The sequence below is a fragment of the Triturus cristatus genome, chromosome 3_1, assembly GCF_964204655.1.
Source record: "Triturus cristatus chromosome 3_1, aTriCri1.1, whole genome shotgun sequence".
Classification (NCBI taxonomy): Eukaryota; Metazoa; Chordata; class Amphibia; order Caudata; family Salamandridae; genus Triturus; species Triturus cristatus.
The window spans coordinates 65,852,210-65,879,905 of NC_140583.1; the positions used below are offsets into that span (position 1 = coordinate 65,852,210).

At 47.8% G+C, this 27,696-nt stretch overlaps 1 protein-coding gene across 2 annotated transcripts in view; it reads right to left on the minus strand.

Moving 5' to 3' along the window:
- ALKBH3 (alkB homolog 3, alpha-ketoglutarate dependent dioxygenase) overlaps nt 1-27,696 on the minus strand; it is a 294,093-nt gene that overhangs the window by 155,615 nt on the left and 110,782 nt on the right. For both annotated transcript variants that reach the window (XM_085643461.1, XM_085643460.1), the window contains 2 exons: nt 9,105-9,193; nt 6,364-6,573 (listed from right to left, as the gene is read on the minus strand). In XM_085643461.1, the coding sequence (XP_085499587.1) occupies nt 6,364-6,573; nt 9,105-9,193 (299 nt within the window). The remainder of the gene's footprint in view (nt 1-6,363; nt 6,574-9,104; nt 9,194-27,696) is intronic.

Genomic DNA, 27,696 nt, shown 5'->3' on the forward strand with positions numbered 1-27,696 from the left:
TGTCCTAGTGATGAACCCAAGACCCTCCGTGGCATCACTGTCCTAGTGATGAATCTGAGGCCCTCCGTGGCATCACTGTCCTAGTAATGAACCAGAGACCCTCTGTGGCATCACTGTCCTAGTGATGAATCTGAGACCCTCCATGGCATCACTGTCCTAGTGATGAACCCGAGACCCTCCATGGCATCACTGTCCTAGTAATGAATCTGAGGCCCTCCGTGGCATCACTGTCCTAGTGATGAACCAGAGACCCCCGTGGCATCACTGTCCTAGTAATGAATCTGAGACCCTCCGTGGCATCACTGTCTAAGTGATGGACCCGAGACCCTGCGTGGCATCACTGTCGTAGTGATGAACCCGAGACCCTCCGTGGCATCACTGTCCTAGTGATGGACCCGAGACCCTGCGTGGCATCACTGTCCTAGTGATGAATCTGAGGCCCTCCGTGGCATCACTGTCCTAGTGATGAACCAGAGACCCTCTGTGGCATCACTGTCCTAGTGATGAATCTGAGACCCTCCATGGCATCACTGTCCTAGTGATGAACCCGAGACCCTCCATGGCATCACTGTCCTAGTGATGAATCTGAGGCCCTCCGTGGCATCACTGTCCTAGTGATGAACCAGAGACCCCCCGTGGCATCACTGTCCTAGTAATGAATCTGAGACCCTCCGTGGCATCACTGTCCTAGTGATGGACCCGAGACCCTGCGTGGCATCACTGTCGTAGTGATGAACCTGAGACCCTCCGTGGCATCACTGTCCTAGTGATGGACCCGAGACCCTGCGTGGCATCACTGTCCTAGTGATGGACCCGAGACCCTGCGTGGCATCACTGTCGTAGTGATGAACCTGAGACCCTCCGTGGCATCACTGTCCTAGTGATGGACCCGAGACCCTCCGTGGCATCACTGTTCTAGTGATGAACCCGAGACCCTCCGTGGCATCACTGTCCTAGTGATGAACCAGAGACCCCCCGTGGCATCACTGTCCTAGTGATGGACCCGAGACCCCCGTGGCATCACTGTCCTAGTAATGAATCTGAGACCCTCCGTGGCATCACTGTCTTAGTGATGGACCCGAGACCCTGCGTGGCATCACTGTCGTAGTGATGAACCCGAGACCCTCCGTGGCATCACTGTCCTAGTGATGGACCCGAGACCCTGCGTGGCATCACTGTCCTAGTGATGAATCTGAGGCCCTCCGTGGCATCACTGTCCTAGTGATGAACCAGAGACCCTCTGTGGCATCACTGTCCTAGTGATGAATCTGAGACCCTCCATGGCATCACTGTCCTAGTGATGAACCCGAGACCCTCCATGGCATCACTGTCCTAGTGATGAATCTGAGGCCCTCCGTGGCATCACTGTCCTAGTGATGGACCCGAGACCCTGCGTGGCATCACTGTCGTAGTGATGAACCTGAGACCCTCCGTGGCATCACTGTCCTAGTGATGGACCCGAGACTCTGCGTGGCATCACTGTCCTAGTGATGAACCCGAGACCCGCCGTGGCATCACTGTCCTAGTGATGAACCTGAGACCCTCCGTGGCATCACTGTCCTAGTGATGGACCCGAGACCCTGCGTGGCATCACTGTCCTAGTGATGGACCCGAGACCCTGCGTGGCATCACTGTCGTAGTGATGAACCTGAGACCCTCCGTGGCATCACTGTCCTAGTGATGGACCCGAGACCCTCCGTGGCATCACTGTTCTAGTGATGAACCCGAGACCCTCCGTGGCATCACTGTCCTAGTGATGAACCAGAGACCCCCCGTGGCATCACTGTCCTAGTGATGGACCCGAGACCCCCGTGGCATCACTGTCCTAGTAATGAATCTGAGACCCTCCGTGGCATCACTGTCTTAGTGATGGACCCGAGACCCTGCGTGGCATCACTGTCGTAGTGATGAACCCGAGACCCTCCGTGGCATCACTGTCCTAGTGATGGACCCGAGACCCTGCGTGGCATCACTGTCCTAGTGATGAATCTGAGGCCCTCCGTGGCATCACTGTCCTAGTGATGAACCAGAGACCCTCTGTGGCATCACTGTCCTAGTGATGAATCTGAGACCCTCCATGGCATCACTGTCCTAGTGATGAACCCGAGACCCTCCATGGCATCACTGTCCTAGTGATGAATCTGAGGCCCTCCGTGGCATCACTGTCCTAGTGATGGACCCGAGACCCTGCGTGGCATCACTGTCGTAGTGATGAACCTGAGACCCTCCGTGGCATCACTGTCCTAGTGATGGACCCGAGACTCTGCGTGGCATCACTGTCCTAGTGATGAACCCGAGACCCGCCGTGGCATCACTGTCCTAGTGATGGACCCGAGACCCTGCGTGGCATCACTGTCCTAGTGATGAACCCGAGACCCTCCAAGGCATCACTGTCCTTGCATAGGTCTGCAGCGCACGTCTGGAAGGGGTAGAGGTCTGTGCAGTGCCTTTAAACAACTACAAACATAATGGACTCTCTAAGGAGATGACGTGTGCTGGAGCCGTGCTCCTGAAGCATCACTGCACACAGTGTCTCTAGCCAATAGGAACAGAGAGCACGCGTCATTACGTAGTCTTGGAAGTCTAACAACAGCAAATTGTGAATTTGAAGGACGCTTTCGACCGCTGGGCTTCTATCTTAAATATACTCAAGCAGGTGGTGACTGATCTTGGAGCTACTGAAGCAAACGATGCTCTGAAGTCGCATGGCCACGTCTGCAGCCCTCAGGAGGCTTTAGCACATGTGCAGGCCATGCACGAATCTGTCCGAGCCCATCCCTCGGATTTTAAAGAGGAAGAACAGGGCTGTGTTACTGCAGGGAAAAGGAGCCTTCCTCTTTAGGAAACGTGTTCCTACACTACAACGGCGACCTGCATGCGACCACAGCAAGTCCAACCGCATTTGGGAACAAGAAATGCTTGAAAACCACATGTGCGATACAGTTTTTTAGTTTAATAAAAACATAGGCTCATAATTCTTCTGGAACTACAGACCAAGGCTTGATGACTGGTAAGGAGTCTCGTTCACGAACATCTAAACCCTACTCTTTTTAGGCCTATTTTTGCGGGGTGCTGCGCTTGTTCCCCGTGACATTGTCTGACAGGATTAGTGGAGGGAAATGAGTCTGAAGGGGGACTTCTTCCTCTTTGCAAATCGGTTCCAGCTCCTTCGAGGTGTTGGTTTGCAACTGAGGCAGCAAACCACTGACCCGCACCAGTAACTCTCCCAAGCAGGAAGAGACGGCCCCGCGCGCCCCCGCGCCCCCTTCTAATTGTGAACGGGCGTCTGAAAGGCTTCTCTGGCTCTAACATGAGTTTGGTAAAGGCCAGTAAATACAAACAAGGCATTGTGCAAATCCTGTGATTATGTGAATGGCGGTGTTTGCAATCGGAGAATGGCTTTTCACATCTGCCCAATTTTCATGGACATTTAGAGGAATGCTTCTATAGAGTGAGGTTATTGTATGACACCAGAAGTCATCAAACTGGGGGGCGGTTAATTGATCTCGGGGGGAGGGGGAGGGGGGCTTAGGTGCTAGGCTCCCCTGCCCCCAAAAGAACATTTATGTAACAATGGACACTATGCCATTCATGTAACACTATGCCGTTCATGTAACATCCTCTGGTTTCTTCAGACCAGAATACCCGCAGAGGTTAAATGCTGTTTATCCAGCCCAGAACTCTATTGTGTGGTTGTCATTTTGTTATCCTCTCACTAGGACTGTAGTTCATGGAGGGAGGAAGTAAAGGCTGTCTGATGGATGAACCATGTCTGTACCTTTCACATGTGCTGAACTATGATCTAAAGCATTACATTAGTAGTCTCGAAAGCAGCTGTTACTTTAGATCATTGACAATTCAAAGAAAATAGTGCAGAAGAAAAGACCCCCCAATACTGTAAACATACACAGAACTCTTACAAACCACGCGGCTTGTGAGGCCAGTCGGCAAAAGATGCTTCTTGCGACCCGATTCGAATACCAAGATCCTTGGCAGTAAGAGCCTCTCCCATCAGAACGGCCCCCGCCCACGACAAAAGCATGGACAACCTGGCTTCAAGGCCATGGTCTTTTAGCAGCCAGTATTCTTCTGCCCCATTCTACCAGTATCCCCTTGTAAGTGCTCTGAGGGTTCTCCTGAATTAGTGTACAATAGCCCCTGCATTGGGGCAATACTTTGAAGGAGTTCTACATTATGGCTCAACCACCCGGAACTGAAAGCGGCGACCCTGCTGCATTCACAACCGGAAGCTCCGACTCAGATTCTGTAAATGTGCAGAAATGTTAGGATAAGAAACAGTTGAATGCCTGGTTAACAAGCATTGGCATAGACAATAGGTCTCACTTTTGGGACTTTATGAGTGTTTAGCCATGCAGCACATTATCCCCACTCAGAAGCCCACACACTCCAACAACATATAGCACACTGGGACCAGTAGGGTCAATGTTATAAGAAGGTAAAGTGAACAGACAAGGCCTACTCTTGTGGGTTACAAATATACCAGCACTGGAAGAAGCACCTCATCAGACATTCTAAGCAGTCTTCAGAAACAAAACCAGTGTAAAACTGTCAACAACCACAGAGGCTATTTGCCCTGTGGATGCTAGTGTGGTGCAGTGAGGGGGGAAGATGCTAGAAGGGGAGACAAGTAGCAATTATACTCATCATCATTTATGGTCGCAAACAATACAAGATTCAAAGATTGTGTAACTTATTGATGTTGTGGTTTTCTGTTTAGTTCTTTTTTGCTTGTTGCTTGTTTTGTTATTATGTATTTCTTTAAGGAATCTTTCATGTGATGGAATTTTGAGTGTGGAACATGGGAATGTGGTAAGTACATTGTAAGCTTAGGCCCACCGTCTTTGATGCCAATCATGATTAAAAGTATTTTTTAAGGAAGCTTAATCAGCATTCTTGTACTTGAGTTGTTGTTGCCTTTACCCGCAACAATGGGGTTTCCCTCACCTTACTTTGCTGCCGATAATGAAATTGTGGCAGATAAATTGCACTATATAAAGTCACAAAGACGAAGATCATTCGAGCTGCCAATGCCTATGATTTTTTCCGCTGTTAATTAAGCATGTATTTAAACAAGCATTCGTATTTAATGGAACATGAACAGTAATCTAGATCAACACTTAAAAAATAGACAGGAAAACGGGTGTACAAGTTTGCCTGGATTGGTCCCTACACAGAGAGGACACAGCTCCAAAGTGACGCTAACTGTCCACGCCTCCTGAAAGGATGCTCATTATTCATATACGGGAACAAAGAGAAAAACTTGCCCGAAAAAAAGATGGCAGCAAGCTTGCACCCAGAGGTGCGGCAGTAACGTCACCTGCGGAGAAGATAGCAAACGGAAGAGGGGTGGGAGCCATTACGGGCCGTTTTTTTTCTATCAAGATGGTGGCTGGGATGTATCTGGAGCATTATCTGGACAGTAAGAGAATGAAACAAATTAAAAGGAGTACCGATTTCAAAGAAGGGGAATGGTGGGGTGGGCAGTGAGGAGAAAGGGTGCATGATGAGAGGCGGGACGGTGTAGATTGGAAGGGGAGGTGCCAATTGAGGCAGCAGTGGGCGGGGGGGAGCAAAATGCGAGCATTTGGTGGTAAATATGGTGATGTGCGTGGATGGAGCAGGCAGGGAAAAGGAGTAATACGTTGAGAGCGTATGTAATGTGATGGGTGCAGTGCACTTTCCCTATGTCATTAGAGACTTATTCAAGTCCTTTGCTTTAAAACTATAGTATTCTAATTAACTTAAAGCCAAGACCACAACTCCTGCAATGCAGTAAGCCAGTGAAAGATTATGTCTCAGATATATGATTTGGCTTCAGTGGTATCGCTGGGCACAGAAGGAGGGCAGAGCAAGTGTCCGGCATCAACAATGCTGTCAGGTTCACCGGTTCGAGTCCTCACTGAAACGCAATCCAGTCCATAACTATTTGACTGTTTTCTTCCTATCTGTATGATGCAGAATGGAATGCAAGAAGCAGACCAGTGAGCGCAAAGCTAAGCAATTAGGAAAACAAGCAGCAGCTGTTTTCAAGCACACTCGTGCTTGTGGCGGCATCCACCTTGCAGGAGCGAGCAGCGGCCAATTAGCATGCACGCCGCTGCTTGTTCCCACAAGGTAGATGCCGCCACAAGCACGAGTGTGTGCTTGAAAATTAGCAGAGCGACAGCTAAAGGCCCTCCTATGCAGCGCATGCACGCAGCGTATGCACGCAGCGTAGGCGAGACCTAAAAACAGTGAGGGCTAAAGAACAATGTTTAGTTGAAAGACATCTGTGTTTGAGAATTAACTTTTAAAGTGTTGCATAACAAGGCCCATCCCACTCGAGATACTGTGGTAGCCTACCGGTGGTGGCTTCTGTCTCATTTCAAAGACTCGAGTGTCCCCAAAGCTGAGAGAAGCGATGATGGGGTTCTTCCCCAGCGCGGGTTCATCATCGCTGTGCCAGTCGATGCTGTCCTTGTCATTTCTGTACAGGTTGCAGAGAAGAGAGTTAAAAGAGTAACCAGTCACCTCTTTAATGCGGTCCTTCAGCATGGTCAGCAATGGATGCCACTGTAAAAATCAAACGAAGAGGGTCAGGCAAAGCAGTTATCAGCACCGGCAAAGTAATCAGTAGATCTATCATTGTAGTTGGCCATCATGAGTATCTTTAAGATTTCAAAAATATATATTTTAACATTGTCAAAGCGAAAGGTTTTGGAATTCGGTCGCAAAACACTAATGCATCCCATTCAGATTCGGTATTTGGAAGAGGCGTCCTAAATACGCCCCTTCCAAATAATGAATCAGTATGTATTTGCAATTCCAAACTACGATTTAAGAATACGACCAACTGATAGATATCATCATGGTAGGAACTTATCATCGCCTGTTTAATCTACCTCAGCAGGCTTCGCCAGCACAAATTCGTTTAGAGTTTGGCCTTAGGAGACAAAACATAAGTAGGGTTGGAGCATATCTGAAATTCTATTATAAATTAAAAAATGATACAATAGCTACACTTAGTACAATTGTGTGGGAGGCAATAAGTGACCCTAAAATGTTGCAGCACATGAACATTTTAAATTACCTATATCCACATTAAAGGCAGAGGAAGTCTGGCCTTCATTCTTTTCTCAAAGTGCATTCAATAGAGTCATAAATGGACCAGGCAAAAAGGTTTCATTTTTGATGGATAGAGAGGAGTTCGCAAACAGACCCCATGCATGGATAGTCCGCGCTATGTATGGCCCTTAAAAATTCCAGAACTACCTGGGAGGCCTGAATGAACTAAATTCAAAACTAAAGCTTTTGTGATTCCAGCTTAGAAACTTTCTGTTTCATTTTAATTCACCAGCGTGGAAACGGCTGAGCGTGGAAATGCCATGCTGTCTTTGTAATTATCGTGCAGAAGACATCGGCAATACTGTCTGCTGTTGCCCGGCCAAGTGGAAGCGCATACAAGTTTGCTGAGACAGTATTTCAACCAGAACGGTGTACACGCATGTCGGCAAGGAGTTACAACTTGTCCTCAGGGAGAGCAATGTATTTTTTCAGGAAAATGTTTAAAATACATGTCCATAGCCGAGGAGACACTTGCAAAGTGTGAACAGTACAGTTCCCTGACAGGGACACAAGTAGACAGTACGAGGCATAGATACAAGGAGTCAGTTTCTATTTTGTATTGTGGGCATTTCTGACGTGTGATGAAACAGGGGGTTTTAACCATGGTCAACATATAGTATTAAGAAGAGAAAGGATTCCATCAAAGGTACCCTGCCGTTTAATTATCATCCTGTGTAAATTCAATCCGCGTCCAACCAGCAGCATTGACAGCAGCTTATCCTAGGTGCAACGGTGTGGGACCTCGGGCAACAAGGCTAATGAGATGCAAACATTGCAGATTCTTGCGCCTATAATTAGTTTTGGCAAATGATTGATGTGCTAATTAGGTTGGTCTAATCTATTATTTAGCACCAGGATAACAGAGGCTTCCAGCAAGGCACGTTGCACTTTATTGACCACTTTGCACAAATTGAATTGTGGTCTAACAACAGTGAAAATAGGAAACCTTAGTGGCAATTGGTCTAACAAGAAAAAAAATACTTATAAAGGTCCCAAAAGCGAGACCTATTGGCTATGCAAAACGGCAGTGCGGCCGCGAACAAGCGGCCGTGCGGCCGCAAAAGTGAAAGTAATCGCGGTAAAGCGCGTGCACTGTAGCTGTAGGCTGGCCTGGTAGCACTTTTTGGAGCCCTCTCAATAAGTCTCGCCAGACCAGCGCATGCGCTGGGTCAGGCGAGACCTAAAAATACCTATGAAATGGAATACCTGTTGATTGGTGCTTTTAAAACCAGTGCCTACCCTGACGCTTTGAATAAATCATGAAGGGTTTAACTGCATTTTAAGATTTTTTTTTAGAATTATATTTATGTACAAAGTGTTATATCGTAATTTGATTGTCATATTGTAAGTTTTAATTAAGTGAGCAACAAAGCATTCATTCATGCATTCATAGTACTTGTTACGCCGCCATCTAATTGCTAGGGCCGTGGGCCGTGGCTTTCATTCTTTTAGGAATCCAGCAGTACCAAGGGCACAGGATTAAAACATGTGTGTTTGAAGGGAGGGGATCCCAGTCACGTGTCTGAAAGGGGGGAGCCCAGGCACTGGTATTAGTCTCACCCCCGCCCCGTATTCACTGCGAGTGTATCACAGGAGTTTGGTGGCAGGGTGGCTGAATGGGAGGGTTGCAAGGGCGTGTGTTGCAGCGCTGCCCCCCTACTGGGCTCCAGATACAAGGCACTGATGTATGGATGACTGCAGCAGGCTGTTGGCATGAGTTGTGCGGTTCTATACTAGAGTCTAATGGCGATCACAGGCGAGAGGCCGCAGCTCCTGACACCATGCATGCATGCTGGCAGGCGGAGGGTGGGCACGGCCGTGGGCAGCTTTATCCTCTAGCCATGCCAGGCTGGCAGCAATCCCTGGGGAGTCTGGGATAGGTTCTATGACCCCTTCGTGCGTGGCCCACACCCGCCGCAAGGCCTCCTCTCAAGCACGAGCAGATGACACGACAAAGCCAAAGCAAGAGAAGTACTCACGTGAGGGTTGGGCTGCATGGTGCTGTTCGAGTAGGTGTACGGGAGCTCCCCGTACCAGGCGGTCAGCCGCGGCTCCTGGTAGGAATGCTCTAAGAGAGAAGAAACTGAACATCATTGGATCAAGAATTCAAAGGAGCGACAGAGCATCAGAAGCGGGTTGTAGGGGCGCTTCAGGATAAAGCTCAAGGCATGGAGACATCTGTTCGGGATTCAATTCCGATATCGAGACCTTATGGATGGCCACAATATGTCATTAGGGCATTTTCACAAGTGCTTCGGTCCCACAATATTGCCACCAAAGTATCAACCAACAGAAACAGTGTACTAAATATCAGGGAAAAAATATCGCCTCATTAAAATCAATCATCAATAACTACTCTAATGAGATAATATTTTGTAAATGGTATTGAAGGCGCGATATTCCTGTACAAACAGTATTCTAACCTACAACCACACAGAAAGCACACACTGTGTTACCTGAATTGCAATTGACATAAAACAAAGAAAGCTAAAGAGTTGAGCTGTGGAAAGAAAAGTCGACATGTTTCTAGTCCCCACACGCGTGAGAGAGTGAGTGAGTGAGGTTTGTATCCCTTTGGCTGCTTGAGCCGCCAGTGTCCAGCGCCGCTGGTGGTTGGTTCTGCATGTCCCGGTCCTTGCCAGGCCAGCTCTCCAGGAGTTTCTAGTCCCCACACGAGTGTGAGAGTGACTGAGGTTTGTATCCCTTTGGCTGCTGGAGCAGCCAGCGTCCAGCGAGCCTGGTGGTTGGTTCTGCATGTCCCGGTCCTTGCCAGGCCAGCTCTCCAGGAGTTACTAGTACCCACACGCGTGAGAGAGTGAGTGAGGTTTGTATCCCTTTGGCTGCTTGAGCCGCCAGTGTCCAGCGCCGCTGGTGGTTGGTTCTGCATGTCCCGGTCCTTGCCAGGCCAGCTCTCCAGGAGTTACTAGTCCCCACACGCATGAGAGAGTGAGTGAGGTTTGTATCCCTTTGGCTGCTTGAGCAGCCAGCGTCCAGCGCCGCTGGTGGTTGGTTCTGCATGTCCCGGTCCTTGCCAGGCCAGCTCTCCGGGAGATTCTAGTCCCCACTGTAGTAAGGACTCCCTTAATACGTATATGCATTGTTAAGTTAGCATAACCACGTTAGATGTTATAAAGCCATCTTGCTGCTTTTGCACACGACACTGCGTCTACATGTTATTGTTTAAACAAACTGCTGACTCACGCTTTGCCTCACACGGAAGCAATCTGTTGTTACCATCCCAAGCTCTGCGCAGCGACCTTGGTCTGTACATAGTGTAACAAACAGTCTGGGTTGTTAGACAATGCATGTTTTCACTCTAGGTTGATCGACCCACTATTTAGCCATAACACACAGGCAGCTGCGAATACCTGAAAGTTGGTGCTTTTAATATTGCAGACATCATGTTTAATATTCAGACCGAAGACGAGCCTTCCGGCGAGAAGACTCCAGATGCTCCTGTGATGTGATCTCACTAAGCTGATCTTTGAGGTATGGGGTCCCCTATTCAAGCCTAAGAGACCTTCTATTAGCATAATAATAATATTAGCTTCTTAGTAAAGGGAAGGTGGTAGTATCCACTGTCATTATAACATGATTACTCCTTTTATATTCTATGGTATTGTAACGATGCTGATGGTTTTAATTATAATCATTTGTCTGCTTGTATTAGCCAAAGTACTGCATCGGAGGACACGTGGTCTATAAAAATGAACTCTTTATTTTCACCGTGTCTCCGTTTATTCTTGTTGTGGACTGATGTGAGAATAATATACGAACAGGTATTTCCGATTCCCACCATTCCTGAGAGTATACTGAGTCGCTTGTTCTGGGTTGTCTTTTCATTGGGACCGCCAAGCTAAATCTCGGATAACGAATGGGACACTTATGCTAGCCGGATACTGGGTTCTGAGGTGAGTTTCTGGTACACCACAATTCACTGAGGTCCTGGGGTTCTACGCATAGTTCTGTGTATAAGCAGAATCCCTGCAACATGGCGCACCAAACGTTTGGTCTATGAGTTGAAACGCCTTAGTAGTGCTTATATTAGTCCACAACACCCTCATTCTTGTTTCCGGATAACAAGTCTGACGGATTTAAACCTACCTATTTCTTTTGATTGAGTTCCACAAGTGCCTTAAGCTTTTAGGATGCACTCTCCAACAGCATACTTTCTCCAGAGGCAGCAACGCAGACAGCAATACATAGGCATCAATCAATTCGCCTTACGCGTTTCAGACAAACAACTGTCCTTGGTCACAGGCACAAGCGGCAGCAAAGTAAAGGCAAAAAGCTACTGATAACGTCACAAGTACCTTTATTGGCCACAGGTGAAGCCTCACGTAATGCAATGTATCATGGGATCAGTAGTTTTCAATTTAAAGCCACAGTTCGTAATAACGTTCCTTCTGCCAACTCGTAAATATTCAATAATTAAACCATAAATGGGTTTCGCTTGCAAAGCGTTCTTCGTTGCCAATAAATGCCATGCTGATGGACCGCTCATGACTCAGTCATCACGAGTCACCGGCCCGCTTACTCCGCGGTGGTGCAATCCCCACGGCTAGGCTGCCGTGCTTTTATTGAGTTCCACAAGTGCCTTAAGCTTTTAGGATGCACTCTCCAACAGCATACTTTCTCCAGATATAGGTTTCTTCAAGCTTGATCATTAAAAAGGTTATTGAACCCTTGTGCTACTGATTACTTCGAGTGTAGCTTGTCCTTATGGCGGTAGATATTGCGGCGCATAGCCGTGCAGCTCTGAAACGTCATTTGACGCAGTATGGGGTGCCGGACACTGGTATGAACGCCATCTTTGTGGTAGGAGCCGATGCGGCTCATCCTTATGAGTTGTTCTACTCTTGGGTGACGATTCCGGCAGTGAGTGAGGACGATAATACCTTTCATTCTTACACTGCCACTGCCGTGCCACCGAACTATATGCCGTATAGGACACAGGAAATACCAATATCTGCTTGGCAGCATCTTATTTGGTTTAATGGCGCCCTTCCCCATGTGGTTATACCGCCGAGAATGGGCCCTTTATCGATTGCAGGGGCCACTTGGCCGGTACTAGCCGGATTTACGCCTCATCCCCGTTACCTGACGGTGGCTGAATTGCGTGTACTACACACTGCCCTTATTACAGTATATAGGGCTTTAGTGCAGTACGTGTCTCGCAATGTGCAGGCGGGGGCACCTGCTGTTGCGGGACAACCTACTGACCACCACGCGGTGGTCATTAGTCCTGTTATGGTTAATTCTGTTATGGGCAAGCGCCCCCAAACTAGGGATGATTTCCCTTTTTGGCTTGCTGAAAAATTTGACCAAATAGAAGCGGTTTACCCGAATACTACTCCTGTGGAAAAACACAGGATCCTTACCATTAGTTTGCCTAAAGACTTGGTCCCCGACATTGATGATTGTGTAAACTGGGGCAAGGTCTTTGCAGCGACGTACTCGCAGTGCTTTGGCACTCCGTCTATGTCGGTACTACCCTCCGTTATTAAACGTGTTCAAGATAACCACGGTGCGGAGTCTGCGATAGAATTAGGAATGCGGCTCCTCGGACAGTTTGACCTGGTGGCTTCCATGATAATGTGTAACCTTAAGGGTGATGCTATGCAGTTCCAAGTTCGTAATGAACTGAAGAAAGTTGCTGATGAGGATAAGCCGCGGGAATTTGCGAAAATAATCTCGTCAGCGTACAGAGATTTGGTCGTAGCTCTTTAGGAGTTAAACCTGTGGTCAAAACTCCACATTAAGCAGCAGGGTAAGGCGGAAGCCTCTGGTAAGGATGACCGTCCAAACTTTCCGAAACAGAATTGGCGGTCAAAACAACAGGGAAAGCAGCAGCAGAAACAGGGCTCTCGGCCTGCCTCTCCCGTTCAGTCAGGTAGTGAACGCACTTATGATCTACGTGATCGTGCTACTATTAAGTCTCCTGATAGATTTCAGGTTTCTGAACAACGTTCTCCTCGTTCTTCACAGGAAACATCGGCTTCACAGTCCGGTGGCAGAGGCGGTGGCAAAGGTCGGGGTGCTCCACAAACACGTGACCAGCCCCGACAGACTGAGGGTAAAGGCAAGCAGGACGAATTTGCACGACAAAGACCCCCGTTTCAGAAGAAGAAAGTGGCTGCTCTGACGGCAAGGTATGCCTCAGATAGTGCGGACACAGCTTCGGAACCGGACATGGGCGCTGACGCTACTGGACAGCGCAGCGGAAATTACCATAGTCCGTCAAGCTCTGCGTCCATTTCTGGCGGCGACAGCAACTGATATTGTCAGGTCCCGCGTAGGCCTCTCAGGATCGGTTCGTTGCTCAATGGGGGCCCCCCTATTGACAACCCTAATTCCGAATAGCCGTAAAGGCACGGAAGTTTAAGGGGGTCAATCGAGGGGCAGGAAAGGATGGGAACAGCGGGGAGGGAGATCTGTAAAGGAAGCACAGGTTTGGTTAGCCGGATTGCCTGTAGCTGAATTGACTTTACCCCCACTTGACTCACATAAACAATTCAGTCTACCTGTAAAGAAAAATAACCAGTTCTATCTGTGACAGCAGAAGGGCGATTAAATATCGTCAAGGCCGCTTCAACGCCAGCTAGCTGCAGTGTGCACGACAAAGAGGGTGTGCAGGTAGGCTTCACTGAGGAAGGAAGGTCTTACGCTGTAGCCTAGCTGCCCCTCTACAAACCCCCAGCTAGAAGACAACACAACACACACAGTTCATAAATACATGTTCAGCGGTGACTTCAGGAAAGGCAAAACATTGGTGTAAAAAGAATTCACAGCGTGGTATTTAGGGTCATACCACCTGGTAAAGTTCAAGCGTGTATGTCGAGCGCTCCACGCACTCACTCCGATACTCTGAAATGCCTGTTAATAAGTCTCACAAGCGTAATTCGTTCTTTGGCAGTCTTGGATATCCCCAGCACGGAAACACAAACGGAAGCACAAACGTGTGCCCTAAAGGACTCTTGGCGGTGTCACTGACACCCTTACCGCACCCGGGGAACTCCACAATGAGATCTGCAACACGGTCAGGTCAGGCTCCAGGATAATCTGCGAGCAGTTCTCCGCGGTTCCTGGCTATATGGATTCCCGTCTATTGCGCCGCGTCACTTCCTGTGCGCGCGCGTCGGGCCTAGAGGTTGCTGGGAAGCGTAGTCCCTTGGCAGCTTTGGTAGTCTCCCATAATCCCCGCATTGCGCGGATATGGTTCGCGGCCTGATTCCAACGGCCCGCTTCTTCCTTGATGGACGGGGAGAGGGCAGAGGTCAGGTGAGTTTTCATGACAGCACATCCCTCTCCCCGCGACCTCTGCCAGGAGCCAGGTTTGTCGGGATATTTCGCATGGAAGGCTTTTACACACCGAGGAGCATGTACCCCCCTGGCAGGTTCCCAAGAATCTTCTTCCCGTCCGTATCCTTTCCAAGCTACCAGGTACCAGAGTTTGGACCCCCGCATTTTTGAGTCGAGGATGGCCCTGACTTCGTACTCCGGTTCATTGTCTACCCAGACAGGAGCAGGATTCTTCTTCACCGGGGTGTAGGAAGGTTTCAGCAGCGACACGTGAAATACTGGATGTATTTTTAGAGATTTTGGTAGCGCTAGCATCATAGCCCTAGGGGAGATAACTTTCTTTATCTTGTATGGCCCGATGTACCTTGGGTTGAATATGCGGTATTTCCGGAATCGTATGTTTCTGGTTGATAACCATACTACATCATCCTTCTGATAAGGAGGATTAGGTTTCCGGTGTTTATCTGCCTGGTCTTTGTACACTATTTTAGCTTTAGCCAAGTTTTTGTATGTACTCAGAAGGATTTTTCGAATGTGTTTGGTTCGGGTACCAACTTCCGGGACCCCCGGCCCGCTCACTGGTTGGATCAAAGAGGTAAAACGAGGATGGAAGCCATAGTTGCTATAGTAGGGTGAGTACTGTGTAGATTGATGTGTGGCGCTATTGTAAGCCACTTCGGCCAAACAGAGCCATTCCACCCAAGAATCAGAATTGTCTGCCACATAGCAACGTAGGTACTGTTTAAGATTCTGGTTGAGTCGCTCCGTCTGCCCATCCGACTGGGGATGGAAGCTAGTTGATTTGGATGACTTCATGTGTAACGCTTTACACCACTCCTTCCAAAACTTAGCTGTAAATTGAGGGCCTCGTCCCGAAACGATATTGGCCGGGAGTCCGTGTACTCGTATAATGTGGACCAGGAGTAACTGGGCTAACTGCCCTGCCGTGGGTTCTTTGGCACATGCGATAAAATGTCCCATCTTGGTGAGGCTGTCTACCACTACTACAATGGTTGTACAGCCTTGGTCCTTTGGAAGACCCACTATAAAATCAATAGAGATGGTTTCCCATGGTTTCAACGGTGTGGGTAGAGGTTGCAAGAGACCCTGCGTCTTCCCATGGTCCGTTTTGACTTTAGCGCAAGTTTCACAGTGCCTTACCATGTTTGTGGTGTCTTTCACCACTGATGGCCACCAGAATTGTCTTGCTATTCTGTCAAGAGTTTTTCTGACCCCATTATGGCCAGCGCTGGGCGTGGAGTGACACATCTGCCATACTTCCTCCCGCAAGGACTTCGTTGGTACCAGCAATTGATTGCCTTTCATCGGCAGACCTTGGTGTAGCTTCCATTGCGGATGTGCCTTCAACCATTGTCTCCAGTAAGTGGTCTTGATTCCCACGAGTATCCTTTGAAGGAAGTCATCCGTATGTAAAACTCCAATGACCTTCTTTGGGTCCAAAATAGCCTGCTGTTCTTCTGTCGTATGTTCAAGGGGGGTAGTCTGCCTGGATAAGGCATCTGCCTTTCTGTTCTCTGTCCCGGGTCGATATGTCACTATAAAGTGGAATTCCGAGAAAAACAACATCCATCGCAACTGCCTAGGAGATAACATGCGAGTTGAGCGCATGAACTGCAGATTGCGATGATCAGTATAGACCGTGACTACATGTTTGGCTCCTAACAACCAGTGCCTCCAATCCATGAAGGCTTCTTTAATGGCTAAGAGCTCTTTTTCCGCTATAGTGTATCTGGTCTCAGCAGGGTTTAGCTTCCTGGATAGGTAGGCAACTGGATGTAATTGCCCGGTAACCGCATGTCTCTGTGAAAGAATAGCACCTATGGCTACATCAGAGGCGTCCGCCTCTACAATGTAAGGACGCTCAGGGTCAGGGTGAGCCAACACCGGAGCGGTCACAAAGGCATCTTTCAAACATTGAAAGGAATGTTCGGCTTCAGCCGACCAACTAAACTTTACGTTCTTTCGTAATAGGGCTGTGATGGGTGCCACCATGTTTGAGAATCCGTTAATAAACCTGCGATAAAAGTTCGCGAATCCCAGGAAACATTGCACGTCCCTCACTGTGGCAGGTTGGGGCCAGGTTTTTACTGCCAAGATTTTCCTGTCAGACATTTCTTGCCCATTGGGTGTCAGTATAACTCCTAGAAACTCCACCTTATCCACGTGGAACTCGCATTTGCTGAGTTTACAGTACAAGTTGTTTCTTCGTAATGCCTCAAATACTTGACAGACATGCGCCCGATGCTCCTCAACCGAGGAAGAGTAAATGAGGATGTCATCTATGTATGCTACCACAAACCTGTCCAAGAACTCCCGCAACACCTCATTCACGAAGTATTGAAATGCAGCGGGAGCGTTGCACAGGCCGAATGGCATTACGGTATATTCATACAGTCCATACCGTGTCCTAAAGGCTGTCTTCCATTCGTCCCCCTCTCTTACCCTTACTAGGTGATATGCCCCCTTTAAATCAAGCCGCGTGTATATGACTGCTGTTTTGACTTGTTCTAAAAGTACAGGGATTAAGGGTAAGGGGTATCTATTTTTTATGGTGATATCGTTTAGTGCGCGAAAGTCTATGCAAGCCCTCTTTTCTCCGTTGGCTTTAGGGATAAAAAAGAGGGGAGAGGCAGCCGGAGATCTGGAAGGACGGATAAAGCCATTCTCTAGGTATTTGTCCAAGTATTCACGCAAGTGGGTGTTCTCGGCTTCTGTCAAAGCGTACAAGCGCCCACAGGGGATCAAGGCCCCCGGAACCAGATCTATGCGGCAATCGTAATGCCTATGAGGGGGTAATGTGTCTGCCATCTTTTCACAAAAAACGTCCTGATATTCTGAATACCAAGACGGAAGCTGTACATCCGTTTCTGCTGCCGTCGCTACACTATAGGATGAATGCAGGGACCCCTCCCTGTCCGTACCCCGGCCAGTACAATGAGCTTTGCACCAGGCCCCACTAAACCTCACCTTTCCTTCTTTCCAATCTATATCAGGGTTATGCTTTCTTAACCAGGGGAGCCCCAATATTACTCCGTATTGCGGAGCTTGGAGGATGTTGAACTGTGCCGTCTCGGTATGGTCCGGCTCGCACTGCATGAGCAAAGGTTTGGTATTAGAGTCAATGGGGCCAGTACTTAATTTCTTTCCATCTACCGCCAGAACCTCTTCGGGATGGTCTTTCCTTACTAACACGAGTCCCAAGCTTAAAGCCACTTCCCGATCCATGAATAGCCCGGTGGCACCGGAATCAACCATGGCTTCTATAGGTTGCCATCCCTTGGGGGTCTTGAGGTGTATGGGAAGAAAAAAATGGTGTGTCGTGTACTCTGTCGGTTTAGATAACGAAGGGACATGAATACCACTCAAGGAGTTCCCTTCAGTGTTCCCTGAGTGTATTAGTTTCCCTGTTTATCTTCCGTTGTGCGTCCGGAGGTTTTAGCCGCTCCAAACCCAGTCTTGGGTTTGGCCAAACACTCCCTAACAAAGTGGCCTTTTTTACCACAGTACATGCAAAGCCCCTCTTTGCGTCTATTGTCTCTCTCAGCTGGTGTGAGCGGTGCCCGTACGGCCCCTATATCCATAGGTTCTACGTGAGCTCCAGCCCCCACACCTAGGCCTCTGTTGCGGTCAAAGCGCAGAGGGGGTCTGTCTACTTTTTTCCTATCCCCTCTACGTTCTCCTAGCCTATAGTCTAATCTCAAGGCCAGATTTATTAAGTCTATGCACGTGGAGGGTTGGGGGTCAATTTGAGCTATTACGTCCTTCAGGTCATCTTTTAACCCTTGATAGAATAGCGCCCCTTTCTTGTCCTCAGGCCACTGAGTTTCGGCCACTAGTCTCTGAAAGGTGTTAACATAGGTAACTATATCCTTGGTACCCTGTCTTAGTTCTAGCAGCTCTCTATCTGCTGTGAAGGATGCCGCTCGGCGATCAAAGACTGTTTCGAACTCTTTCTTAAACTCATCCCAATCATATAACAGGGGGTCATCTCTCCGAACATACGGCACGGCCCATTGAGCGGCTTCCCCCGTTAAGTAGGATATCATAAAGGCCACTCTGGCCTGATTTGTGGGAAAGGCCTTCGGCTTGCACGAAAAATGCATCAATACCTGTGTCATAAAGACCTGGACCTTAGTGGCATCACCCTGAAAACGTTCAGGGGCGGCCAAGGGAATGGGAGTAGGCATTTCTACGGTTACTGGCGTGGTGGCAGAGGGGGTTCCAAACTGGAACATACCCCCGACTGCTCCACGCCCTGCCTGGGCATCAAAGGGGTTTCGCTGTAACCGGTTTACTGAGTCCTGTAGAGCGGCCGTCTCAGCCCTAGAGGCTGCTACCTCATGTCGGGAATCCGCTACCTCTTGTTGGAGATTTACTAAGGTGGCCAATACATCCTCTAGGGTGGTCATAGTGACAATGAACCGACCGGGAGAGGTATATTAAGTTTTAGGCAGATTATTCTGTCAGGTCCCGCGTAGGCCTCTCAGGATCGGTTCGTTGCTCAATGGGGGCCCCCCTATTGACAACCCTAATTCCGAATAGCCGTAAAGGCACGGAAGTTTAAGGGGGTCAATCGAGGGGCAGGAAAGGATGGGAACAGCGGGGAGGGAGATCTGTAAAGGAAGCACAGGTTTGGTTAGCCGGATTGCCTGTAGCTGAATTGACTTTACCCCCACTTGACTCACATAAACAATTCAGTCTACCTGTAAAGAAAAATAACCAGTTCTATCTGTGACAGCAGAAGGGCGATTAAATATCGTCAAGGCCGCTTCAACGCCAGCTAGCTGCAGTGTGCACGACAAAGAGGGTGTGCAGGTAGGCTTCACTGAGGAAGGAAGGTCTTACGCTGTAGCCTAGCTGCCCCTCTACAAACCCCCAGCTAGAAGACAACACAACACACACAGTTCATAAATACATGTTCAGCGGTGACTTCAGGAAAGGCAAAACATTGGTGTAAAAAGAATTCACAGCGTGGTATTTAGGGTCATACCACCTGGTAAAGTTCAAGCGTGTATGTCGAGCGCTCCACGCACTCACTCCGATACTCTGAAATGCCTGTTAATAAGTCTCACAAGCGTAATTCGTTCTTTGGCAGTCTTGGATATCCCCAGCACGGAAACACAAACGGAAGCACAAACGTGTGCCCTAAAGGACTCTTGGCGGTGTCACTGACACCCTTACCGCACCCGGGGAACTCCACAATGAGATCTGCAACACGGTCAGGTCAGGCTCCAGGATAATCTGCGAGCAGTTCTCCGCGGTTCCTGGCTATATGGATTCCCGTCTATTGCGCCGCGTCACTTCCTGTGCGCGCGCGTCGGGCCTAGAGGTTGCTGGGAAGCGTAGTCCCTTGGCAGCTTTGGTAGTCTCCCATAATCCCCGCATTGCGCGGATATGGTTCGCGGCCTGATTCCAACGGCCCGCTTCTTCCTTGATGGACGGGGAGAGGGCAGAGGTCAGGTGAGTTTTCATGACAGATATATTGGTTACTGTTGAAACAGCTGACACCAGAGTGGCTCCCCCTGACAGACTTTACGAAATAGTCTTACTAATTGAGGGTGACATACAACGTACAATAAAGGGGATTTTTTGGGATAATCTGACTACCACCTATGATATCCTCCTGGCGGAGGCGGATTGGCCCCCAGCTTTCATTTTAGAAGCTCCTGGAGGGGAGGAGGTAATCCTCCCGTCCTTTGCGCACACAGTGCCTAAGGACCAGGCTGAAGTGTACGCTGAGGAGTGGGCGCTGGCGCTTGCGCCGGTGTTGTATCATACTCAGGTGGGATGGGACCGGTTGTCCCCCTGCCATGAGATTCCATTGCGGTCTATGCCCCAGCCTCAACCCCAATATCCCATGCGTCGTGAAGCTAGACCGCACTTCGCGGCGATCCTTGAACAATTGGAATATCAGGGTGTTATTGAAACTTGTGTGTCCCCTATGAATAACCCTTTATTCACTGTAACGAAACCTGACGGATCGTACCGTTTAGTTTTGGATTACCGGCACCTAAATTCGCATTGCCGGACCTGCGCGGTACAAAATACACACAGCTCGGCTCTTGTCGACAGTCTCGTGCGTAAGAGATTTAAAACGACACTTGACATCTCCAATGGCTTTTTTAGCCATAACCTGTCCACACTGAGTAGCCAGTGGACGGCGTTTACTTCGGGCGGCAAACAAAAAACAGTTTACGAGATTAGCCATGGGCTACAAAAACAGCCCTGGCGTATTTTCCGCTCGCGTGGTCTCTCTCTTAGAGAGAATAGACACCGACGCATACTCCTATGTTGACGATATCTATCTCACGGATGATGAGCTGATGCCACATCTGTCTCGAGTCGATAATTATTGTGAGTTTTGCGGACTATGGCTACAAATTTAATTTTGCGAAGTCTCACATCGCGGAATATACGGTGTTGTTCTTGGGCTACGAGCTCAACAATGAAGGTAAGGGATTAGCTCCCCGCTTTCTGGAGAAGTGCGCATGCTTGCGCGCTCCTACAATGCTGAAAAAATTACAATCTCTGCTGGGCTTTCTGAATTTCGGACGTACGTATATTCCGGATTATGCCCAGCGTATCAAGCCGCTTTACGCCTTGGTACAACCTTCTTTTTCGAAGTCTAGCTGGCAGCTAGAACACTCTGCTATTTTACAGTCTTTACAGGCTGATCTTCTTGCTTCACAATACTTGCTGACGCGTGATAACCGCACTAACCTGATACTAAGAATAGTACCAGGCGCCGTGGGTTTCACGTATTTGACGTTCAATGAGGGCGATACAGTCCCCATTGCGTATAAATCACACTTGTACACCTCTGCTGAATTACGTTTTTCCACGGTCGAGAAAGTTCTGACTGCAGTGCAGATGGCGATCCTTAAGGAACGCGCACTGTCGCATGGAAAACAGATTCTGGTTGTAACACCGTATCCTGCCCTAGAGGCAGTGACTAAAGCAAGTGTACCAAATTCTAAAGCTTTGCATCCACGGTGGATACAATGGGCCACAACTCTGACATCACCAGATGTCACTTATATCTTTGACGCCTCTTTACAGACTCAGGAGTACTTGCAGTATGAATTCGTTCATCCAGCTCCTCTGTCTTTGCGCCCGCTCGAAGAATACCATTGTGTCATATACACTGACGGCTCGGCGCAGCCCGCGATTGGATCGAAGCATGCTTATTCTGTGGCTTGCGCAATTGTCGTGGGTACATTCGTAAATGGTGAATTCCAATCGGATGCAGTGCATACGCAGTCATTGGGTGATTGTACCGCGCAATTGGCGGAGCTTCGGGCTCTGGTGCTTGCACTGGAGTTTGCTGATCCCCGAGTCACTACTCTTATAGTGAGTGACTCCTTTTATTGTGTCCAGTCCTACAATGAGAATTTACACTTCTGGTCTCAAAACGATTATCGAGATACCAAAGGTAGCACAATTAAGCATAAACTGCTTTGGGTTCGAGTGGCAGACTTTAAAGAACGTCTCCCTCTTGTGAATGTTATTCACACTCTTGGTCACCAACGACTTGGTGTCCATGCTGTCGGTAACAGCTTGGCTGACGAGGCAGCAAAAACCGCAGTGGCTACATACTTAGTGGCAGCAGTTACAAGATCCAAAAGTAAGATTGATGATGACATCTTGGCAGCTATTGCTGCTACAGAGAAGGTAAGTGATTACCCGAAGGGTTTTCCTTCTCGTTATTTTTATCACTTAAGTCCTGATAACGTTCCGTTAGTGAGGATTAACGACGTTGGTGACAGAATTATTCCCAACGCGGACTGCAGACCAGCTCTGATACTAGCAGCGCACGAGGGGTTGGCGTCAGCCCACGCCGGCGTGTCCGCTACTATATCTCTGTTACAACAACGTTACTGGTGGTTTGGTTTATATAAACAAGCACGCGCTTATGTTCTTGATTGTGACATTTGCCAACAGATTAAACCTTCCACTGTTGCGCGCCCACCACAAACACAATTGTACATATCAAATAAGCCATTTGGTTGTGTTTATTTAGATCACTGCGGTCCTTTTTCTTCTGATACTGCGTACAAGTATATCTTGGTTGCAGTGGATTCGTGCACACGTTTTCTCTGGGTATGGCCACAAAGGAGTGCTGACTCGCGGACTGTCATCAGGGATTTGCGTGTCTTTGTGGGAACTTTTGCGTGTGGTACCTTCCATTCTGATCAGGGCCCTGCGTTCGCCTCTAAGGCTTACAAGGAGGCTATGAGAAATTTGGGGGTCCAAGTCAAATTTTCGTCCCCCTACCGACCTGAGGGTAATAGTGTGGTGGAGCGAATGAACCGTGACTTAAAGCAATCTTTGACAGCACGTGTTTTAGGCACAGGCCGGAACTGGCTAGCCCATTTGTATAACGTCCAACGTGCACTTAATAATCTCCCTAGAAGGTCTCTGGGTGGGCGGACCCCGTACATGATGCTCTTCGGAATCAGAATGTTTGTCCCAGACCTTGATGGTCTAGACATGGCGGCGTCGACCGCACCCTTCGACGTAGATGATCACTGTGCTGTTTTGCAGACCCTACAAGAAGCCAGAGACACTCTTGCGAAGGAACACTTGCCCTCCACATCTGAAGCTGAGGTTCAGATTCCGGTAGTCGGCTGGCTACCCAGAGTTGGAGACCTGGTCCGTGAGAAGGTGGAGAACAAGAAGGAGTTCGGCCCCTGTTATCGTGCACCAGTTCCAGTGCTTGGAGTGCAGGGTACAAGAACAGTCATTTTACCTCCACTTCCTGGTCGCAAAGAAAACAGGTACATCTCTATTGACAATGTCAAACTTCAGCGAGTGGCCGATACTTCTTAGTCTTACTCCAGCAGTTTCCTGCCAGACAATGCAAAGAAATTCAGTGTTGGTTCCTGCTTCTAACACCTTGTCTGATGTTGCCATCGAGATGCAGTCAGTTACTGATCCCTTGTTAATGCCGCCGACTGGTGGTCTGCCCGAAGAGACTGAGTATGCTTATCCTACAAATGGTCACTCGCCTGTTTTACACTCTACGGCGGTTGACCAGTCACGTTTCTCCTTTGACACTAACTCATTGCCTCATACTTCCCCTTCAAACATTGCTATTTTTGCTAGCTGGTTCAAAAGACATTTTTTGATTCCCCCTTGGACATATATCTGGCTGGTGCTTATAAGTATTTTTTTGTTTATGTCCATTGGATTTGTAATAGTGTTTTTCCGTCTGGTGAATGGACACTATCTTAAAGAAAGATCTACAATTAGACTTATCAATGGAACTTTGGCCCCCCACTCATCGTCCCACATCATGAAAAGGGACCAGACTTTTGTGAATATTACTGCCTGGCCCGTTTTGGATGGAATTGCGTGGGATGCTGTTAAATTCCAAATTCATGGTCCTACAGAGGTCATCAATGTACCTAATGTATTTCGTGTTTCTATGGGTGATGTGGTTAAGCAGAACATTCGTTCTGATGATTGGGATGTTCATGCCATTGAAGCACTGTTTTCTGATTTGAAATATTATGCCGCTTTTGATGCAGAAGATTTATATGAGAATGCGGCTAACTATGCAGAACAGTATTGTTTTCAGCATTATGGCAATCACTTCCTGCATAAAGCAAACACTTTTCGTAATTTTGTAAATTTTACCCAATGGGAACACTGGCCCACCCCCTCTTTCGGCAGTTCACCTACGTTAGTTGATAAGTATACTTATTTTACTGATTTCAGTGTTTCCGACCCGGCATCCTTTTATTTTAAAGTTATGCCTGAGTCTGCCTCGAAGGTTAGACTGACACACACCAAATTGCTCTATTCTAAGTCCTTTATGGATGAGTTGTCAATCAAAGGTTATGATCTGTGGAAGGCTACTATTGATCTTAAATCGGTTTGGGGTTCCAAACCGAGGCAGGTTCAGGGAACTGAGGCTTTACATCATGCCTGTCTTGTACCGAATCATATGTTGTTTTTAAATTCAACCATCTTCCAGACCACCTGTTTCGGATTGGCCACTTCTAAAAAACTAAATTCCCCTTCTGTTCCAGATCTGGGCGCTTACCCAAATTGGGATAACCACACAGATCTATCCCTCCCTGCTTTGCAGTCATTGGTTTCTAATACATCTTTCAATATTTCGAAATTTAGTAGTGAAGGATGGTTAATTTGGCAAAGCAGTTCAGATACCTGTCAACATAGTTTTCTAGGTCTGAAGCCGGGGTATACGCAGCATCGCGTAGACCCTCGGTTTGAGTCCTCTCATACTGTAACTACCTACTCTGTAGGGAAATTATGTCAGTCCTGGCTGCGACATTCCACCTTAGCGTCTGTCAAAGTTCATTTATCAAGATTACATGACAAAATAGATTTGAATGATTTTGTTAAAGGTCCTGTGGGTGGCAGATCCAAAAGGTGGGCGTATGCTATTTACAACGAAGTATGGAAATTGTCGCAAATTGAGGCGGCTTCCAGATTGAGAGCAATTGATCAAGCGAATATGGAAAAGGTATTAGCAGTTATTGATAATAGCATTAACACTCTTTCTTCCAGAATTTATACGTTAGATAATATTGTTTCTTCAATCGTTGATATTGTACATGATGATATGTCTGTATTGTACCATGGTCAAAACCAGTTACGTTCTGTTATGCAGTTTGCATGGACTTTACAAACGTTAAAGGCAGGAAAGGTCCCCTGGGACTATCTGAATACGACATCATTATTCCTTCCCTTTAACCTTAGTGTAAAGCAACAGTTCATGTCCATGAAAGATGCTACGTATTCGTTGTTACACATTGAAATGTTGGAGCCGTTACCTTTTTCTGTGGCGGAATTAAATTCGGCCGTGTGGTTAGTACATGGGTTGATCACGCTACCTTTCGCGCTTTTTAAGTTTACGTCCTGTATGAAACACTATGCTCTGGGTAGATATGAACAGCTGGGTACCGCTTTCATACATGAGGTTTGGTCCCTCCCTTTTACGTATAGATGTACAAGAGACGGTACTGAGGTTTATCTGAAAGGTGAGGAATGTACCACGACACCTGATCATTCTGTAGTATGTAGGCACATTCAGTTGCACGGTGCTTGCAATGTACACGCCCCGAATTTGGCCTGCGTCCTGAAAGGTATCCCAGTGCCAGTGATTACACCATCTTTCACGCTGCTTGCAAACGGTAGTTATTTGATTTTGAATAATGAAGCTTGCTGCGGGATGTTAGTGGGAATCCCATATATAGTAACTGTATCGCAGAGAGTGGTCTGCTGCAATAATGTTCTATTTCCTCCCCCGCATGGGCGGCTGGATGTTTCCATCTGGCCTTCGATTCCGACCTTGAAAGCAGAGTTCAACAAGATGAGCAGAATAAGAGCTCTATTGTCCCAAAAGGATGTGCCGTTGACCTCCTCCCGAGAAACGTTTGTCCTTCACGTAGCAAATACACGCACTGAGGTACAGGCGCTTTTGAATACTGACCTCCCCCTGCATTTTGGAGCTTTGATCCGAACAATTTTCAATGCCTCGTCCACAACGGGCCTGGCTCATTTTTTTAAACTTGTGGGCTCAGGCCTTGTGACCTCCTTCCAAACTATTTTTGGTGTGATTCCGGCATTTTTACATTCTATTTTCTCGAGCGTCTTTGGCGGTGTCCCGCTGATTCTGGCGCTGGTGGCAGGTGTGCTGTTTTTACTTTTTGTACTGAGAAATGGCTGCTCTTTCTGTGCCACACGACAACCTGTCTCGTCTGCATCTTCTTCGTGACCGGATGCTTGAATATTATGGTACGCTGCCATTGGCGACTTTGAGCCTGGCGTATGGATTATCCTTCCGGTATTCCTACTTCACCTGCGTGCAACCTGTTTTTCACTGCCTAGATTGTCCCTTTGAATGGCCTTTGGATTTGTGCTAAACCAACACGGTGTCTCCGGTGCCGGATTATGATCGACTGATGAGGCCCTTAGTGTCTCACGAGTTTGCCTGTTCTGGTGTTCGGATTATGGCCTGTGGTGCGGCGCATGGTATCCTGGGTAATTGGGACATCGCAAGTGCTGCCTATAACTTCTTGGATATGAGCTATCTGGAGGAACACGTCGGTTGCCCTCTGATCGTGCTAGAGGCTCCACTTATTGAAGAACATGCATGTTCCTTTTTTTTACTTAACTGGATGTCTGAAACTTTTAGTGGCTCTGCAAACGATTTTCTGTTGGAAGCAGTTGCCACGTATGCTGCATACACGTTCATGGATTAAGTGAACTGTTGTTCGCTGAGGGTTTTTTTTTGTATGCTTCCTGTGCCTTTGGATTGCTGGCCAGCGCAGCATTTTTTCATTTTTTTCACGCTTCTGCTTATGTACTTTTTCGAACTTTGACTGAACGGATACTTGGTTTCAACTTGAATACGCCTTGTTCTGCTCTGTCGAAACTGAACTCTGCGTTCTCTCATTTCTTCCCTACTGGTTAGTGCTTCGATCAAGGGGGCATGTAGTAAGGACTCCCTTAATACGTATATGCATTGTTAAGTTAGCATAACCACGTTAGATGTTAGAAAGCCATCTTGCTGCTTTTGCACACGACACTGCGTCTACATGTTATTGTTTAAACAAACTGCTGACTCGCGCTTTGCCTCACACGGAAGCAATCTGTTGTTACCATCCCGAGCTCTGCGCAGCGACCTTGGTCTGTACATAGTGTAACAAACAGTCTGGGTTGTTAGACAATGCATGTTTTCACTCTAGGTTGATCGACCCACTATTTAGCCATAACACACGGGCAGCTGTGAATACCTGAAAGTTGGTGCTTTTAATATTGCAGACATCATGTTTAATATTCAGACCGAAGACGAGCCTTCCTGCGAGAAGACTCCAGATGCTCCTGTGATGTGATCTCACTAAGCTGATCTTTGAGGTATGGGGTCCCCTATTCAAGCCTAAGAGACCTTCTATTAGCATAATAATAATATTAGCTTCTTAGTAAAGGGAAGGTGGTAGTATCCACTGTCATTATAACATGATCACTCCTTTTATATTCTATGGTATTGTAACGATGCTGATGGTTTTAATTATAATCATTTGTCTGCTTGTATTAGCCAAAGTACTGCATCTGAGGACACGTGGTCTATAAAAATGAACTCTTTATTTTCACCGTGTCTCCGTTTATTCTTGTTGTGGACTGATGTGAGAATAATATACGAACAGGTATTTCCGATTCCCACCATTCCTGAGAGTATACTGAGTCGCTTGTTCTGGGTTGTCTTTTCATTGGGAC